Here is a 21,090-nt window from a genome sequence, read left to right as displayed (position 1 = left end):
GTAATCCTTTACTTGGATTACTATAGCTAGGTACTGATAATCATAAAAATATGATTTATTGCTTGTATTCCATATTAAATTAATAAGTAATTGTTTTATTAAACTTAATTAATTTTACCTCAACGTTCTTGCCATAATGTTAAAGTTATTTGTACAGAATATTATATTAAGTATGTCTCTATTATAACATTGTGATATTTTTGTTGTTTAAGCATTGATTCCAACCAAAAATAAATCCCTTCTATTTTATAAACTACAAACAATTAATATTCTACGCCAATATTAATTTACAGTTTACAATAAATGAGGTTCCACTGTATTATATATTGTGTAAAAACCTCTTCAGTTATCACTTTCGACATTGTTTTGTATTTTTTTAAGATATTGCATTGCTTTGACAAGAATCTTTTTTTCAGATGCGTAGTATGGCTTGTTCCAAAAGGAAAATAAAACATTATTTTAGTATAAAATATGATATTAGTTCTGAAGGGTAATTACTTGAAAAATAAGTTTAGATAAAAATACTTTGGTTTTTAAAACTCCAAAATGAACCAATTAGGTTATAGTATTATTCTGCTTAGAATATAAATGAATAGAATATAACGAGACATTAAATAATGATTCAAAAATATATATATTTGCGTAAATATATATTAATATTCATCCTGCCATCCTTAGCAAGAGGTTGATGTTTTCAAAAATAAAATGTTTGCAAAGAAACCTAAAAATGAGAAAAAACCTTCAACGTTTGAGTTATTTTTCAAAAATTTCAATAAAACCGACATTTTTTTTTAAAGGTCATCTTCTTAATAAATATGACGGTGTAGATTTATAGCCAGGTCGAAATATAAAAATGTACAGTAATATTATGTGATTCTGTGCCAAATAAATTTTATTGATTTTTTTTAACTCTCCCAATACATCAAAATGTCATGAGCTGGTTAAAATGTATCACTTTATATAGTTTTAAATTACCACTGTACCTATAATTGACAAGTATGTACATTACTTAAATTTCTAAATTTGTATTATTTCACAGCAAAAAAAAAACACTCTTCTAATACAAACCTCAGATAGACATCTATGGTTGAAAATTGTAAGTTAAGCATTTACATGGAAATATTTAATTTACTTAAGTATGTAACATTCTTTAACCGGATAATTTCACATACTAAAAAATGTGATTCTACAAATTTGATACATATTTTGAGGGTACTTATTTTTAAGTATGTTAAATTATATCATTTCACAAATGCTGGATAATAAATAACTCCTTTATCCATGTAAAATCTTAATAAACAACCACTAAACCACTAAATGGAATAAAATTCAAAATAATGTTTAGTAATGTTTTTGTTTTTGTATGGAAAATTCAAGTACCTTCAACTAAACACATTTTTCTATAGTTTCAACTTAGCCAACTACAAACAAGTCGGCAAAGAGCCCAACTGGTCAATGTACTTATCACTCACTCCTTTCAACAACGTCGTATATCAACAAAAAAATCAGGAGATCGCTTTTAAAGTTTAAGAATAAAATTCAATATTTTAAAATAAATATCAAGCCACTTATTGAACTTTTTACTGTGCAACAGATCTTTTTAGGTAAAGCCTAAAGGTTTTTTCTCCATTTGAAAAATATTTAGTACCTATTTTAAAAATAATAATTAAACTATACATTTTCTTCAAAATGCAAAAAATAACACTTTCTGCCCTGTAGCGGGTAAATATTAAGTTAATAATATGCCGCTTTTGCTGAGATATAGTACATTTTCTAGGTATTCGGAAAACATGCACAACTGAAAATTGTCAATTTTTGATATTTGATGATGTTGAAAGGAGTGAGCGATATCTCTAATAAATATTGTTTTGACTACTTCACGCCAATTGAATATACTAAGATATTTGGAGACAGCGAAAACAGCTTTTAAATCATTGTCACAGAATTATCATAATATCTTGTACTATTTATTTTTGGAGGTGTATTTATGTTTGGCGGTAGTAGTAACTTCTAGGAAATCCCAAATTTCATTCGTTTTCAGCGATTGATTGAAATCAGTTGTAAATAAATAAATAAATGATACCTTCACAATTTGCTGTTCCGTGTCTGTCTGCTGTGCTAGTCGGGGTTGTGGGCGTCTGTGTACCGGCCAGCGTCTGGTCGGAGTCGGATCTAGCTGACTAATTGAACTAAATACTAATCCCTTTCACTGGCTAAGCACCAGGGTACTTTTAGAAAATTTGGTGACGGATTTACAAACCTGTATTTATTTAGATTGACAGTGACAGGTATATTGAAAGCTTTTTAATGTAAATTCACAGTAAAATCGGCATACAATTTTATATTGTTTCACATTTTCCATAAATTTCACAACTTAGTTCAAAAAAAAAATTGCAAAGCAAGAGCAGATCTGTCAGGAAGCCTAGATGCTTCTGTATCAGATCTGGGCATGCGGTGGGACAGCTTTCAATAAATACCTTCACAATCGACCACCAATAAGAAAGAAAATGTTTTCCTAACTATATATTTGTCAGTGTTGCCTGCCCTGTATTCTTATGTCCTTAAGTAATATATTTACTATTTGCAGAACATAGCTTTGCAGAACATTGTTTACAATGCCTTAAATGTACATATTATGAAAAAATAATATATTTTTAAGAAAATTGCACCACTTGAAATACTGTAGATAGAAATATAGTTTTGAAATAAAAACCTAAAATAATTTAATATTTTTATCACAAGGGTACACATTAGCAGTGTCTAACATACGTAAGCTTGTATAATGGGTATACAACACTGAATGGCCCTGACCATTAACTATTCTCCTATTTCTATTATCAATTACTAGAAGATACCTACTATTCTTCCATTTCCTTTCCCAAACGCCGGTAATGCCATTTCATCCTGGGCTTCTTCAGCTGTTATCTATATTAAATATATACTATTCTTCTGGAGTTCAGGACTGATCACCTTAACTTCATGTAACTGATGATGAAGTTCACACTGTGTCATCACAATATCCATGTTTTTACACATTAAAAAAAAGTTTTTCCCGCTCTTTTCCTTTTCCCGGCAAATTTTTATTTTGTTACTTGCAAAGTATCATTCCTTAACTCTCGACGAAGGACCTTGTTCCTTCAATATACAGATATAAGACATTTTGTATTGTGCTATGATGAATAGTCTGGATATAAATCATCAAAATAAATCATATTTTTATACAAGAAAATTAACTTATATTGTAAATATAATATTAAAAAGCACAGCTGTTAGTTTCGCACACTTTTTTAGTGATTTTTTGAACCCTGCATTCTCTAAAACAAATATGGCAGAAGGGAAGTAGGCTAATGACTCTCAGCAGATAATCCTTCTCACTTTATTAGCTCACTTAAAGTTAATGGAGTTAAAAATATGTGATTTGTGTTGCCAGACAGCTTTTAAAGATCTTTAGTTATAGAGTTATAAAAATATACAAGTAAAACCTCATATTTTCATGATTGAAATAACTTTTAAAAATACTTCATTGGGAATTATTCACTGTTCTTAATATGTACCTTCTTGATTTTATTTAATAAAACTTGATTGTGTACATTTGAGAAAATCATATATATTTTACATAAACATATGGAACTAGTAATATATAAGTACATATACTTGCATATATTACTAGATCCATGTAGTCAGCATCTTATGTGAGATGCTTAATCTGCAGATGCTGGCTTATGTGAGATGCTTGATATGACATATAGCCGGCAAGTACCAAGTATTTGTTTAAAAATTATATTTTAATATTGTGTTACTGAAAATGCATCAAAATAAAGGTAGTAATCAATCAAGGAAATGAGAAAAAATGTCATATTTTTGGCAAAAAAATCACATTTTTTATATGGCAGCGAATGTATTAAATGAATGGCATTAACTTACTTTCTCCTACACATGATGTAAAACTTTTATTATTTTCATTCAATCAGCTTCATTGCTGGATAAATAATGTATGCATATTTAATTTCTGTGATAATGTATTTTCAAATCTAATATTATTATAAATTATTATGTATATTTATTAAAGTGTTGAATTCTGTTATAATATTTATGTACCTATGTGTATTTGTCTGTTAAATTCTATGAAATAAATACACACATTTACTAGGATAAAATATATTTATAGTAAAATAGTTTGCCTTTTTTATACAGAGCTTTGAAAAATTATTAAAAATATGAGGGCTTTGATCCACGCAAATGGTCAAGTACCAGAAAATTTGATGTTTGGATGTTTGAATGTTACTGTATTTTGGGATCCTCATTCCGTTTTTATGTACCTTAAATAATAAAATAAAGGAATGTAAAAATATAAAAAGTTCATGATATTAAATATAAGCTTTATCAAGAATAGCCAATTTTACAGAAATGTAATTTTTTTCCCATGAATTTTTTTGTACTGATTTTTAAGTTAATTTTTCCATAACAAATTCACATGCAATACAGCATGTAAAATGAAAAAATATATTATAAAAACAATATTCAGATTTTATCATACCACCCATGATATGACACCTAATAATTATATATATGCACTTTTTCATTATTATAATAAATATATTTTAAATATTGTTTTAATTGGAAATACAGTCCAATAAATATTAAATCAAAGATATGTGTATGAAAATAAATGTGATGTTAGGATTAAAATATATTTTGTATTACTAAGGACATTATTTGAAGTAAAGATGTTATAACAATTGTTTGTCTGTTGACCCATCCCCCACAAACTAAGTCTTCTTACTTTTACAAACTCGTATATCATTATTTCATGTCTACCACAGATATAACTACCCTACTATTGTTATATATGATGTACATGTACATACACAATTGAAAATTACATGTAAATATGTATATGTTTAACATTAATATTGCTTTTACAGACGCCTGAGACAAACCCTTGTATAAATTAACGTGGTATATAATATTGCCAATGTGAATTTTGATCTACGGTAATGAAAAATAATAATGAATTACCTTATTTTATGTTGACGCATATTCGTAACTGGTGTGCTGATGCTGGATTACGTAAATAAAATTCCAAAAGACCGTTCATGCCTTTGAACATTAATGAACTGAGTGGGACATTTTCGCAACTTTTTAACCAATGATGTTTCGCCATAAATGATCTAATATGAACATAAATGCAACCAGATGCAAAATCTATCATGAATTTCATGAATTGATTCGGCAGTCACTTTGTGGTAAAATCTATCCATTTTTAATTTAGGTTTTACTTAGCAAATACCACAATTTCTTCGGTGTTTGAAAATGACGTGGAATGCATCGAAACACATGCCAAGTAAAACTTAAATCTATCATGAATGTTTCTTTTTCACTTAAAACAGACATTTTAATGGTTTTATTTTACATTCTTCTCTTTCCGGTAGAACTTGATCTCCTTCACGCATGCTTTCCAGACTCCTATCCATACTCATCCTATTCCAGGTTCTTATTCTTTCTGTCCCGCTCCAGTCTTCTTCCATACACTACACCCATCTCTTTCTCGGTGTGTTCTGGGCCGCTTCCTTTAGGGTCATAACATTTTCATGGACGTTGCAAACAAATAAAAATGTCTTCTACTCTTGTTGTTTTTCAATGTTTGAAAATACAAGCAAATATTAATTCACTACTACTACTACTACCATGACGCCATTTCTCCGCAGGAGTAGGCAGAGAGGATGGAACGCCACACTCTTCTGTCCTGACATACACTCCTCGCCTCCTTCACATCCATACATCTAGTCATACATGCCCTCCGATTACGCAGACTTTTGACACTGCCAGATTTTAGGTTCTGATTGATCTGATCGTGCCAAGTCTTTTTCAATTGTCCTCGTTCTGTTTTCCCTCTCACATTTGCCACATATATTTTCTTAGTCATTCTCTCCTTATCCATTCGCTCCACATGTCCATACCACCGTAAAGAACTCTTCCTAATCTTTTCAATTATTCCTCGTTCAGCCTTACATTCCTTTCTTATATCCTCGTTTTTTTCATTTTTCAGTATTCATTGTTAATTCACTATTCATATATAAAAGGCTACTATGCCTTTTGCCAAGCTAAACTAAAGGTTTGTAACAGTCAAGAGATAAAATAGGTTATGTTAAGGGTGGAGCTTTAACAAAGGTCCCGAGTTATGTGTACCCAAACCCCAGATTTTATCAAAACTCGCTGTTTCTCCTTTTAAGAGATTGTGGAATCACATTGACAATATTACAACCAAATTATGTTAGTTGTAAGGCATATTATATAACATAACAAGCTGTACCTATGTCAATTTTTGTGTAAAAACTGTAAGAAATTACCTAAAAGTGCATTCTTATAGAATAAAAATAAATAAATTGTTTAAATATTGAAAATAACTTGTTGGTTTTTATATCATCTTTAGACTGGGGTTAAAAAAGCCAAATATTATAATTTTCAATTTTTTATGTGTTCCTTTTGCATCTTAACACACTTTGAATGGGAAAGGTATTTCTACCCATTCGGTCGATTGATGCTTAAAGCAGGGAAGGGTATTTTTACCTTCTGCGCCAGCCTCATTTCAATGTCAGAAAAGAAGGAATTATATATTTAATGTTTTTATATGAATATTAAGTACCAAATAAGTATGAATATTAAGGTCTTAACTATGTATGTGTACATAATTATCAGATCCCGTCGTCAGTGGTTCGTAGGCATAAAAAACACCCGTCCGAAATGTGCTAAAATTAAACAATTCAGCGTTTTATTCCAATCAATCCCTTTTTACTTGCACCACATCTGAGTGCTAGCGGATTTGAATTTTAAATAAGGGTAGCAACATCATTGGCGCACAACACAGAAACATGTAAATACTTCATTTCAGCACCACCACAAGACATTTGGAACAATACTATGGATAATTTAACAAATAGAACATAACATTGGATTTTTGGTTTTGGTTTTGAATCAGCTGACTTTCCTCAATGCCAAATAAGGTTGGAAACACAGTACAGATAATAAATCCATGCAGATTTTTAAAAAATTATTTTCCTTAAACAGTCATCAGAATTAGAATTAAAAATATATGTTGTCTTAAAACAATAAAAATGCAAAATCAATATTTATAAAACTGTTTATTCCTAAACCATAAAATGTACATAATTGAATGTATCTGTGGTATATTATATATTTCTAACAGTCAATATGTTGTGCGTATTTAAAAAAAATAAAAATAAAAACCGATTAAATTAGAAATATGTAACAATGATTAAAGAAAACACTTCGTTTTTTTTTAACTCAAGTGGTAAAAAACGAAGTGTTTTCTTTAATCATTGTAACATGTCTTACTACAAAGTTAATGGCGAAACAATAAATAAAATAGAAATATGCACATAAGTAATATAATTATATATTCTAAGTAAATCCCTTTTAGAAGGTAAAAATATATTGAAAAATAAATATGCATCATTAATTCATTAACAGAGAGGCAAATATATACAGTAACATGGATCTATTTTCCAATTTAACGACTACTATACAAATTTATTAAAATTATTAGTTCTAGTAATATTGTTTAAAATCTACAGAACAAAAATATAAGATGAATATAATGTAATAAATCTAGTTATAATGAATACTCACCAATCAATGTGATTAATAGTACTTTAATAATTATATTTTCCATTAATTTTACTAGCCATGTCTTGTGAGACTAACTAATCAATAAAAAAATCAAAAATCTTAACCCAATGTCACCGAAATCAAAGAATTTCAAAAAATAATAATAAATATAAATGTTCTAATAAGATATTTTATTTGTAAAATATTTTTTAGGTTCGGTTAGATTGATTAGGTTGTTTTATTAAGTACAGTTAAATAAATACTTTAAATGAAGCAGGCCGTACACCAACAGTGGACAGACTGAATTAAAATTGAGTTATTAGATTATTCCTGTCATCAAATCAATATTAGATTAATTCACTCAATTTGTAAAAACACAAAATTATTTTGAAACTGAAAAAATGCTGAAAGTGTGATGCTATTTGGCCACTAATTTCACTCTCTGCCCCTAGAAATTCCTAAAAAAAAATTAAAAATCTGAAAGAAGAGAAATCTGAGAAGTGTCGGGTTGTGGTCCCGTGGTTAGTGTCACGGACTCTTGAGTCCCGGTTTTTCTCGGTTTTCTCGGTTCGAACCCACTCTACCACAATTTGATATCTATTTCTAATAATGAGCTGCTTAGGCTCTCAGAAATAGTATGAAATTGAAGTATTTTTGTAAATAATAAAAACACAAATATTTCTTTACAACATTTTGAGTGTGGTAGAATTGGTGAATGTTACACGTAAGTAAAGTAATCACTTAAACCAGCCTATGATGGTCATCAACCCCACAAGTGCCCAGACTTCCATATTCTTCTTCATCTTTGATGAGATGTCAAAAAATAATATGACAAGTATTTCTCTTTAAAAAAAAAAGGTTTCACATCTAACGATCCTTTTTTAGTTGTCGCTGATGCAATTATGTAGGTATTTGATTCATATTAATAAATAATTAACTCATTTGATTAATAATTTTTTTGGTAAATATAATTATTAAGTTTTATTAATGATACTGACTGGGTAGTATAATTATTATCGGCATATATTAAATTAACTGTAACTCATACATTCACACAAATGGTAATCTCACATTTTCCGTGGTCAAAAGCTGTCGATAAGAATAAATTATAAACTTATATACACAACACAAGTTATACAGCCTTAGGATATATTATCATACCGAATAAACAATGTTGGAAATGCTGCTTTTCAGTATAGTGATTTGAAGTTTCAGTTGTAAAAGCACACATGGAAAAAATAATAAACAAATATCTGACCCACTCATCAAGAAAGAAAAAAGTATTAAAATAAACCAAAAATTTGAGAAAAATACAGGACATGCAACCAATGCAAGAAATCTCGATTCTGCAGTGTACCTCTGAGTACTTTAAATCAATATTCCTATACTTTAAATCAAATTATAATTAAAATGTAACATTGTTTTAAAATCACTGTAAATATTTTATTATAACTTAATTATAATGTCTACCGGTTTCGAAGCTTGCCGGTAGACATTATGATTAAGTTATAATAAAATATTTATAGTGATTTTAAAACAAAGTTAGTGCTTCAAATAAAAATTATATTAAATCAAATTCAAAAGGTCTCAGCTGTGGAGAAATCAAACCTTTTATTTGATTTTTTATGAGAATAGGGTTGGGTCAGTATAAAAAAAAAAAACAGAATATGTTCACCAATTATTGATTCGGTGTTTAATTTGTAGAACTCCATTTTAATCTATGTATTAATTTTAAAACAAACACAGATTTTTTGAGTCTATTTAGTAGATTCAAAAAATCTGTGTTTGATTTAAAATTAATACATATTTTCACCATGATAGTTTCTTAAGTACAATATTAACTATCTTTCTTTTTTTGAGATAACACCGAACCATTATATGAGGGAAAATAAATTTTCAACTTCATAAACAATATATGCATGTACTTTTATTGTTAAATATGCTATTTCCATAAATCCCCTGTTGCTTGGTGGCAAACATTCTGTATTAGTATGTTTGCCACCAAGTTTTGTATAGGCGAGACCTTGGGTAGGTATATTTTCAAGCTGAAAGGCAGCACCGTCATTTATATATACAAACATTACAATTTTGAGTATATTACAATGATCTAATTTGAATTAAACCTAAAATTTTATACACAGTACATCCTTTGGCATTTGATCAATCTCTGGCACACATAATTTATAAACTTATAAAAACAAAAACATTAAAAATATACTAAAAATCTACTTAACACACTTCAGATGGGAAAGGTATTTCTGTCCGTTGGGTGGATTGATGCTTAAGGACAGGAAGGGTATTTTTAGCTTCTGCGCCGGCCTCATTTCGAAGGCAGAAAAGATGGAATTATCCAATGTTTTTATGTGAATATTTTGAAGCAATCTCTTTTTTAAGGTCATAATTATCAAATCCCGTCACCAGCAGTCCGCAGGCGTAAAAAAATACCCCTCTGAAATGTGTTAATATTACTTTTGTAGCTGCGCTTCATATTTTTTCACGCTATAAATTAAATAAATATCTAGATATATAAAGAGTCCACACTCTAGATCTTTTAAAATGATGAACCAGTTTTTAAAGAAAATTTTGCATCCCCAGCTTTCGATTGTTACAAGTCAAAAATTGGCATTTTAAAATAAACGAATTAAAAATTACAATTCTCCATATTAAAATTAAAATTCTGTATACCAATCCGATGTAAAGTTTATTCAGACTTATGATTTTTTACAAGGTAAATTTTAACCTCAATGTTTCTACATCATCAACTAAAAACACCAGCTTCACTAGTAATAACTTAAAATCGGAGATGCAACATGGTTAGATGTGTATTAAAGCAAAACATATTGACTATTGCGCTTAATGTATGCCAATATTTGAACAAATCAGTTTGTGTATAGAGAAAAGCGAATAAATTACCCAATTATAAGAGAAAACTACAAAGAAAATAAATATATTTTGACTTATTTTAGACTGTTATTTTACTACATAGTTATTTCATTATTGGGAAAGTTGGCCGATTTGGTAGATCAATTATGTAGTTCATATAGATGAAATGTGGCAAACCATATTTGTTAGATGTATATAATTTCCGAATTTCAATCTTAACCTTTAATATGTGAAAAGTCAAATTGTACAGAACAAATATAAAATATTTCGGACAGAAATTTTGTAATTTCCTGTAAGATTTGATATTGATATCAGTTTATGCTTTAATGAAATCGGCTTGTATGAAAATGCGGCAGAAATTTCCCAATAACATAAATAAAGTATTATTTTTCAAATCAAGTTCTCAGTATTAAGGGCCGGAATAAAGCATAGCAATGGCGGGATCCTCTGTCTCATAAGTAACGAGGACATCTCTGAATTTATCTAGAAGCTGCAGAACTTGGGACCTCGTCAAGTTCTCCATGAACATGATCTCTTCGAGATGCTGCTCTCCTCTGAAGTAACCTGAAAAAACAATGAATCCATAGTAACAAAATAAAAATAAAACTTTACTATTAATTTGAATATTGCCATAATTTAAAAAAATACAGAAGAACTCCTATTATCCAAACTCCGACTATCAGAATTGCTGATTACCTCAATTTTTTTTATTATCGGAAAGGGGTCTGATCCCAATTGATTTGGGTAATTTGAATTCTACCGTATTAAGAAATTCTGGTCTGTCAAACGATTTTAAGTGGAAAACTTAAAAATCGTCTGATATTTCAAACACCAAAAAATATTTAACCAGAAATTCAAAATGAAATTGCGAGTAATTTATTATAATATGGTTAAACCAAAATGTACCTTTTTTGTATAAGGTGGCCATGAGATTTATATCTTCGGGATTGTGTGCAGCTGGTATTTTGAAGAGCGCTGTTTTCTCTTCTTCAGTGAAGTCTGCCAGGAGCATTTCCGCAGTAAACTGTTCCGTAGTCCCATTGCTCATCAGGCCGTTTACCTTTGGTATCATATCCACAACGTCGCAACTCCCATGGCTGATGTTGGATATCACAGTAGGAGGTTGGAAACTAAAAAAAATAATATACAAATTTATTATTGCTCATGAATTAAATTATGATATCTCTATCGTAAACAAACAGCAAAAGTAAGGAGTTTAGAGGTTTTTTTTAAGTTTTCTTTTGTAACTAGGAATATTTATTACCCACTATAAAACCTTACGGGGAAGCTAATATGTTATTTTAATCACATCTTTAAATATTTTATACTTACAAAATGTGTTCCAATTCAAAATGTATAAATTAAATTCATAAAATCAAATTACGAGTATAATAAAAACTCATCAATTCGAATTTTGCGATAATTTAAAAACATTTCAGAATTCAGGATTTAAAAAAAAGTCTCCTAGATTTGAAATAAAATTTTAATAAAAAAACACCAATAAAAGTCACTGATTAGAAATATATTTTTTTAAATTTTAGTGCCTGCTATTTAGAACTGAAGCAATAAATAAGAGTAAATTGAATCATATTACCTTGTATCTGTATGTTTGAAGACAGAATACTTTTTTTCCGAGACGTTACTCGCAGAACTGGAATTACTCTTGTTTAAAGTCAGATCCCCTTTTTCCTTCTCGCCATTGGTTGTGAGTAAACCGTTAACAGGTTTATCTTCAACTTTGAGATTGTTCATTCCGTTAGCAATTTTACTTAGATTTTCTGTGGACTCATTGTTGTTATTGTTATTGAGATTCAACACTTCACCCGGCTTCAAATCGTAGGTGGGTCTTATGATCTTGCTGAAGTTTGACTCGATGTTTACATTCCTCGGAAAATCGGGTACGTCGATTCCTACATTATCATTGCTATTCAAAGAACTTTCCGAGGAGTCTATTGTCCATTCGCTGTCTCGTGGCGGCTTGGAAAAGTCGCTACTATCGGAATTGATACGGTTCTTGCTATCTTCGATGTTAATTTTGATGTGATCAACACTGTCAATGCTCTGAGGCGTAGAAGGCTGCGAATCGATGGAAGATTCACACGTAATATCTCCAAAAATCAAGCTATTCTCTCGAAAAACATTCTTTGGATTTTCAGGTTTACCTTTGGGCGAAGTATCACCCGGAGATCTTTGAGCCGTTTTTGTATTGTTATATCCATTTTTAACTTTGACAACGTCCTGATCAGAGTATGGAGAGTCGCCATTGGGGAATGTGATTTTGTTGGATCGGAGTCCGCTGTCCGGGAAGTCCCTAGTTCTCGAGGACTCTGTGCTGGAGTCGTCGGAAGGTGTCAGCGGAGCAGTTTGAGGTATGTAATTCAGGGAAATTAACGAGTCGGAAATAGTTGGCCTGGGTCGGTTGTGCTTCTCACAAAAATAATCCTTTGTTCCTAAAATGTAAGATAAAAACAATTATTATAACAGCATACTATTACTCAAAAAGAAAAATCCCGCCTAGTCACCAGATTTAAGGCCACGAGAATGGAATCAGTTTATGTAAAGGCGTACTGTGTCTAAGTTAAAAGTATAGTACACATCATTCTGACCAACTGATTGAGTATACAATCCGTGTACAGGTCTCGGGTTTGATTCCCAGGGCAAGGGTCAAATAAAAAATATTTCCTTAAAATTAGCCTCAAAGCCAACAATATTATCTTCTCAAAAAAACTTACTAATCTAGTATGAAGTTTCAATTTAGGTGGCTATCCTTACAAATTAGATGATCGATCATTCGAGTCGAGGGTTTTTATTTTACAAATAAATAGTTTCCGCTATTACCATTGATAGGTGGGCCTGCCGCAGTTGGCAGGAACTGCACATAGGTGTGCAGCTGCAGCAGAAGGTGCCGCTGCAGCATCCACACGACGCACTTGGCGAGCAGTGCCGCGCCGCCCGACCAGGCGCGAGCGTGGAACCACAGCGGAGCGGGAAGGGACAACATCGACATAACCTAAAACAAATATTTTGACATCTCAACATAGATGAAGAAGAATATGGGAATTTAAAAGGGTTAAGTTTGGTTAAGTGATCACTTTACACACATGGTAACATTCACCAATTCTACCCATGATTGACAACCACACTACTATATTTTTGAAACCACCAGATATGTAGATCAAACTCGTAACCCATGTATTTTATAAAGAGTGTCACTCACACTATGCCAATTAGAGTGTTGATGTGAAAGGAAATATATATGTCATGTCAATAGCTAAGTCGGCACTCAATTTCTTTTGACATTTTCCATATTTAGTATCTCACCTGGATAAGGCATAGTCCTGGAAAGTCGATGGCAAACTTCTCTACGAGAGGAGATTGAAGGTGAACTTGGGCATCGGGTGCAATGACATAAACATTACTCTCGCACAGCGGGTAGATTATGGTCGCCTTCGCCCAATACACGAGGTGGCCAGTGATCTGGAAGACCTATACAAACAAAACGAAATGCAATTCAGAAACTAAACTAAAGAATCACAGTTCGGAAAAGTAGATTATTCATCAGATTTCTGTGGCAAAAGTATTAAAATTTTGCCTAAATCTTTTTCAGCAGCCATTGATCAAATATTGGATAACTTAAGTCAATACAGCTCATATAACAATCAATAAATATTTTACAAGAAAGTGAGTTGGTGCCATGATAATGGAGTTCCAATCTTGTATATTTTGATTATACACATACGTATTTGATTTAACCTTTCCTTTACAGTGATATGTATTTATTACAATTTGACTAATAATTAAAATATACATATAAAATATAATAGATACGGGCTCAGAATTTTTGTATTCCTCCATAATACAATTACGTATTCCATAAAAGTATTATAATATAAAGTTATTCCTATTATTATTTTGCAGCAACGGAAATAAATAAATTGTGGAAAAATGGGGTATAGAATCACCAGTACACAAACGATTCTCAGTGTGTGCGTGCATGCTATGCTTTGCATACACGCGCACGTGGCTTGATACTGTTTCCGCCAATCTCTTTTTAGCAGGGTACAAGTCGTCCTTTGGGGTGGTTGTGCTGCTACGCCAGCTATAGCGGCTACTTGGGATGTATTTTTTTTCTCGTTTTCAGATACTTACCAGAACAAACATTAAAAATTGTTACATTTAAACTTATACATTTTAAATTATCAAGTTTTTTTTTAATATACCAAGGACCAATATTTGAAATATAAATCCAATCACCTTGCCTCCAAGTAATTAGTAGTTAAATTAATATTGTACTGTTTACCATTTGGCATGGATAAATAATAAGTGTTGGTTCATAAGACGGGTGTTAAGTTGGAAAACACCCGTCTCTGCAATACATACCTGGGACAAGGTGAGGTCAGCATCGATAGCCATTGTTTGTAAGCTCTTCAGCGGGCTGTACACCATCAGCAGACGGATCAGGAACGGACTGCAGTCCAAGGGCATGGAGTCCAACAACTTGTTTGGATCCACCTACAAGCCAAACACTCAACTGTAGGTTTTATGTACCAAGTAATTTACATTATTATGAATACATTCAAATTCTCCTACAGAAAATCTTGGATTTAACCCCTGAGGGATTGTCAGTAAAAAAAATATAATTATCTCAACAGATATAATTCTATTTTTGGCTTAATCCGTCAAGTGTCTAACTCTATGCGGGCTAAGTCTATAAAGAGCGTATAAAAATTATAGTTTAACCTCTAAGTGAAAATTATCGATCCCAAAAATACATATGTATGCAGGAATTCTTCAAACCCTCATCTGCACCCGATGATGCATCGAGCACTGTATTATATAAATGCAGTATTATCCCTTTCCTTCATGGGTTAGCGATCAATCGCTAACACACGAAGGAAGGGTGATCAGCCCTCCGCTTCAGGTAATATTGAATAAATATTAGAGTGAAAAACTCACTTCGTGTTCCAGAGGGGTAAAATAATGGAACGTTAAACCAAAACTCTTTTTGAGAGGTTTATCTTATATCCAGATTCGACTATGTTATGTTTTAAGCCGAAAATTATGATAATATCAATACTCAGTATCAAAAAATATGTGCCGAACATGCATTAAGCATTATCCAACATGGCACACGCTGCGTGCCAACCACGGGTAAGGAGTAAAGTAAAATCATATTCCTGTCTTGTAAATTTTTAACATAAAAAAACGTAAATACAATTTTATTATTTGATTACTTTTTTTTTAAATCGTGTAATCAAGAGTTAGTCAAATATGAATATTTTATAATTTTTAATCATTAAGTTACAAAATTAGATTTATGTATAATTTACCAATAAAAGCATTCCATGGTAAGGCCTCAAGCTTCGAAGACAGCGGTCAATCGTTTCTGGTTCAATGATAAGGCCCCGGTTGTGAAACTGGTGAGCCTTATGAGGCAAGCAGAATGACACAAGCACCCACTGGTTCATGCGTACTTGTACCACACCTAAACATCAAACATTTTCATTATTAGAGCTTTATTGAATATCCAATACAACGCTTGTAAAGTCAATTCTAACATATCATCAGGTGACAGCTAAATTAACTTGAAAAATAAAGTGAAAAAAAAATCTTTTTAAAATTAATTAACTTTGTTTTCACCACTTTTTTTATAAATACAATTTAACCTATCGGTTTCGACAATACCTTGTCATAATCAGGGTTTATTTAAATCAAAAACATTAAAATACTCTCACCAAAAATTTCCACACACTCCATAAATATCCTAAATTTTTATGATTTTACAAACATTTAGGATTTTTATGGAGTGTGTTGAAGTTTTTGGTGAGAGTATTTTAATGTTTTTGATTTAAAATAAACCCTGATAATGACAAGGTATTGTCGATACCGGTAGGTTAAATTTTATTAATAAAAAAAAAGTGGTGAAAACAAAGTTAATTAATTTAATAAAGAAATTATAAAATGTGCCACAAAGTATCTGCGGAAAACATTCAAGAAATGAGAAATATACACTGTTTAACTATTTAACAGTGAGAAAATTTATCGGTACAGGAAATCATCACCAAACAACTCGAAACAGGACTACCCGAACACTACTCAGGTTGGTCAATAAAAAGAAATACATAAATATATCTCGCTCGGGCAAATCAATACCACCAAATTGGAATATGATTTGCCCGAGCAGCACTCGGACTCATCAATGCAACACAAACCGAGTCATTGGTCATCAACTGGTTAAATAAATGGTAAATATTTAGTTATATTTGCGTTATATATTCAATAGACAATTCAAAAAATGAAAAATGAATGTTTGGATAAGGGAAAAGACCAGGGTAACAGATGCAGCTCAAAAAATCGCGGAACTAAAATGGAACTGGGCAGGTCGTGTGGCACGTATGTCTGAAGATAGATAGACAAAAAAGGTGCTTGACTGGAGGCCTAGAACAGGACGCAGAAGCGTGGGTAGGCACCAGACAAGATGGTCCGATGACAATTTATTTACAAAAATGTTTGTTTTTTACCTGTACTGCTAAGTTCCTCGAAAACTTCCTTCAAACTCTGCGCCAGGGTGCTCTTCTGCAGGATGTGGTGAAAGGGGGAGCGGGGAGGACAGGAGGGAGGCAGGAAGCAGTCCCCCCCTTCGTGACCCTCCTCCCCGTCACTATCCATCGACGACAGCTCATCGTGAATCTCCAGCTAAAAGTGTCCATTTGTCATCATATTGCTCACTCCTTTCAAGAACGTCATAAATCAAAATACTTGATTTTTCAACATTTTTAAAGTTTTAAAATATAATACAATGTATTAAAAATAAATATCAAGCCACTTATTGAACTTTTTATTGTGCAACAGATCTTTTTAGGTAAAACCCGAAGGTTTTTTCTCCATTTGAAAAATATTTTGTATTTTAAAAAAATAATTAAACAATACCTTTTCTTCAAAATGCAAAAACAACACTTTCTGCCCTGTAGCGGGTAAATATTAAGTTTAAAATATGTCTCTTTTGCTGGGATATAGTACATTTTCTGGGCATTCCGAAAACACGCATGACTGGAAATTGACGATTTTTTATTTATGACGTTCTTGAAAGGAGTGAGCGATATAACACACGCGGAATGATATTATATCACAATACCGGATTTGTGAGATTACATAGCATATACTCAGTCTGCCTCCGTACTGTTATAATCAGCATGCTTGGCTTTTGATTCCCAGGGAGGGGTGAAAATAAATATTAGTGATTTTACACACCATAATATCTATTTAATATTACCCTGGATTGGTCTCTGAAGCGCAGGAGTGATCACCTTGCATTTGTGTAAGTAACGATCAAGATAACACTGCGTCAACATGATGCAGTGCCCTATGCACCATTGGTTGCGGATAAGGGTTAGAATATGAAGATACTCATTCTAAAATTAATATGAATAATGTCATTATCTTACCATAATTTTCATCTCATCAGATAAATAAGCGCATCTTTTTTCTTCGTGTCTCAGGGCCATTCCTAATCTCTCGCTAAGATCGTAATAACATTTCACTGAAAAGAATATACACCATATTAACACATCAATATTTAGTATACATTACTGAAAACACACAAATACTTCAGCAAGCTCACTCGCATTATCCAAACTGAAAACCCAATTTATGACAATAATTTATTTTAGTGTGGCATTCACACGAGAACAATTTCATGCATTAATACACTAAGGACGGGAAAGGTATTTCTACCTGTTTGGTAGATTGATGCTTAAAGACGTGAAGGGTATTTTTACCTTCTGCGCCGGCCTCATTTCAAAGTCAGAAAAGATGGAATTATTTCATGTTTTTTAAATTAATATTATGTACCAATCTCTTTGTTAAGGTCTAAACTAGTGTTCCGCAAAGTGTACGCTGCAGCACACTGGTTTACTGTGGTGATTCGTTGCTGTTCCACGGAAAGTCTAGTTTTGTAAAGATAACACTTACAACTTACAAATTTTGATTGCCTGTGCTCAGTTTTAAAAACAAATCAAAATTAAATAATCTTTATTTTTTTCTTTGGTGAGCCGCTAAAATTTCTTGATTTGGCAGGTATACCTTAAACAGAAAAAGTTTGCGGAACACTGGTCTAAACTATATGTACACAATTATTAAATCCCATCGCCCGCAGTCCGCAGGATTTAAAAACGCCCTTCCTTAGTGTGTTAAGACACACGCTATTCTATTAAAACATTCCAAAGACAAAATGCATTGTTAATTACTGGATTGCCTCAAAAATTGTCTCAAGGACATTACAACACCTCGGAATGCTTGTTTATATGAAGTTGTCTTGATCATTGTATTTGTGTAAATGCCGCATAATCAAGTTTCTTACCCACGGAGTGACTTGCGAGGGCCTGCAAGGCGAACACGATGTTTATAAGTATGTTGGAGGACCTAAAGGGCAACAGAGTCGGGTGTCCCACAAATCTCACGTCGTTAACCTTCAGCTCAAACTTCCTGTGACACAATTCCGGTTTCACGGCAAACAGCGTTGATAGGACTTCATCTGTAAATCCTGTTAATTGTCCTGAAAATTAATTCAACGGGACAATATTGCATGTTCCCAAATAGGCACTATGTAAACAATAGAAAATAAAAAATTCAAGTTATATTTTGAACATGTTCATAAGAAAATGTTCGTAAGAATACAAGTACAGTGGAACCTCTCATAACAAGCACCTCTCATAGTGAGTAATTCACATAACGATAAAAAAATGTGAAAAAGTTGGTTCCTTAACAAGCGACATTTTGCATGAGTTGCAGAGAAAGAACAAGTCTCTTTTTCATGACATTCACTTGTGCACCGGGCCAGTCAAAACAAAGAATGTTTCGCTTAACAAGTAAGATTCTGGAACAAATTATGCTCGTTATGAGAGGTTTTACTGTACTGTATTTATCTCCTAAAGGAATTTTATGGAGATTAGTTAAAGATATTTCACAGACATAAAGCAACCAGTACTCTTTATTTATTACCCCACCCACCTATATTAATACCTAAATTATTTATTGCTTTACATTAATAGATTAGGCAGTCATTTTGTGGTAAAATCTATTCATTTTTAATTAATGTTTTGCTTAGTAAATACCACTATTTCTTAAAATCTACTGTGACACGTGTTTCGATGCAGAATGCAATAGAAAGCAATGCAATGATTTTAAGAAATAGTGGTATTTACTAAGTAAAACATTGATTAAAAATATTTATTGCTTGTTGATTTTTATTTTTATCTGTTGATGAGAACACCTGTGGTTCACGAAACTAGTCCTATTTTCATCGATAAAGTAAAAAGTGGTCTTTCAAAATATGAACAATCTTTTAATACATTTTTTCCTCTCAAACACCAAAGTGACATTTGAACCCCTTTGATTTTTAGGCCATAAAATATGGAAAATACAATGTAAAAGTGAAATTTGAAATATTAGAAATCCAACAGAGGAAAATAAAGTTTTTTGTTAATGTTTCTTAGAAGCTCTAGAGATGTCACTAGCAAACAAAGTTTTTTATTTTTATTTATTTACATTTGTGTCAGGTGTGGTCCTGTGGTTAGTGTCGCGGACTCTTGAGTCAGAGTTTCTTGATTCGTCGAACCCACTATACCACAATTTGATACCTATTTCTAATATTGAGCCGCTTAGGTTCACAGAAATGGTATAAAATAGAAGTATTTTTGTAAATAAAAAAAACACAAATATTTCTCTTTTACTTAAAAAAAGTTCCATTATAAAATCTTATTGGTAACTCTCATAGTCAATCTAAAATTAATAAGTAGCTCAACAATAAAGGCTTTATAGAGAAAAACAAAATTATTGCAATAAACAAATTCTATTGTTCTCTATGATATAATGTTTATGTATATTGATTGTGATGAGTATTCTTGAACACATGTCACTTTGGATATGCAACTGTGATTTTCCTGATATAATAAACTAATAACATATTTGTTACATACCTTTATGAATGTTAGATGTGTGTGGGGTAGGCGTCTGCAATAAATCTTCGATGACATTTAATGCGTAAGGATTCTTTTTCCCGTTTTTCTGGTCTTGATTATCGTTTGTCGTCTCGACTTCGTAAGGATATCGAAACAAAAGTCTGTCACCTTTGCTATCAGATTTCACAAGTATTATACTCAACGGGTTTACTTCCATTGTGAAATTAGTTCAGCGCAATAGTCGAAAAATCAACCTAATTTTCGCAAATATCGCTCTTTGCACCAATATCCAAGATTTTGACTGATGACACACAGAATGCGTTTGAATGGCTTTTGCATCTTATAGTGAACTTTCGAAAATCGTTATTTCGATAGAATAAATCGCACAAAACACAAATGAACAGTAGATAACGATATTGCAAAACTCTGCAACAAGGAAAAGGCAAACACAAATGTATTCGTGATTTCCAAATCTGTCAAACTAAACAAACTATTCACAACATGCGGAAAATTACATCTGATCATGTCTTGCCGCACACGAGGGGTTTCCTTTTCGGATTCCGAATTCGATATATTTTAAACTCCATCAATGGGATAGTGCCTGTACACATTATTTTGA

At 31.8% G+C, this 21,090-nt stretch overlaps 1 protein-coding gene across 2 annotated transcripts; it reads right to left on the bottom strand.

Moving 5' to 3' along the window:
• Positions 1-9,475: 9,475 nt before the first annotated feature.
• On the bottom strand, positions 9,476-20,990 carry Nprl3 (GATOR complex protein Nprl3). 2 transcript variants are annotated; one of them, XM_088257150.1, is made up of 11 exons: positions 20,490-20,990; positions 18,872-19,066; positions 17,958-18,052; positions 17,034-17,208; positions 15,843-15,997; positions 14,893-15,024; positions 13,834-13,998; positions 13,351-13,522; positions 12,107-12,962; positions 11,419-11,642; positions 9,476-11,076 (listed from the first exon to the last, which is right to left on the bottom strand). In XM_088257150.1, the coding sequence occupies exons 1-11, from the start codon at positions 20,686-20,688 to the stop codon at positions 10,922-10,924; spliced, it is 2,523 nt and encodes an 840-aa protein (XP_088113276.1). In that variant the 5' UTR covers positions 20,689-20,990; the 3' UTR covers positions 9,476-10,921. The 2 variants fall into 2 exon arrangements, with proteins under 2 accessions (XP_088113276.1, XP_088113277.1); XM_088257151.1 differs by having other exon boundaries at positions 18,872-19,054; positions 20,490-20,974.
• Positions 20,991-21,090: the final 100 nt, after the last annotated feature.

This window comes from Brachycentrus maculatus, unplaced genomic scaffold (genome assembly GCF_059751285.1).
Source record: "Brachycentrus maculatus isolate JH-2025_06_01 unplaced genomic scaffold, ASM5975128v1 h1tg000071l, whole genome shotgun sequence".
NCBI classification, from domain to species: Eukaryota; Metazoa; Arthropoda; class Insecta; order Trichoptera; family Brachycentridae; genus Brachycentrus; species Brachycentrus maculatus.
The sequence above is the reverse complement of the archived record's forward strand: the minus strand, read 5'-3'. Positions and strand labels throughout refer to the sequence as shown.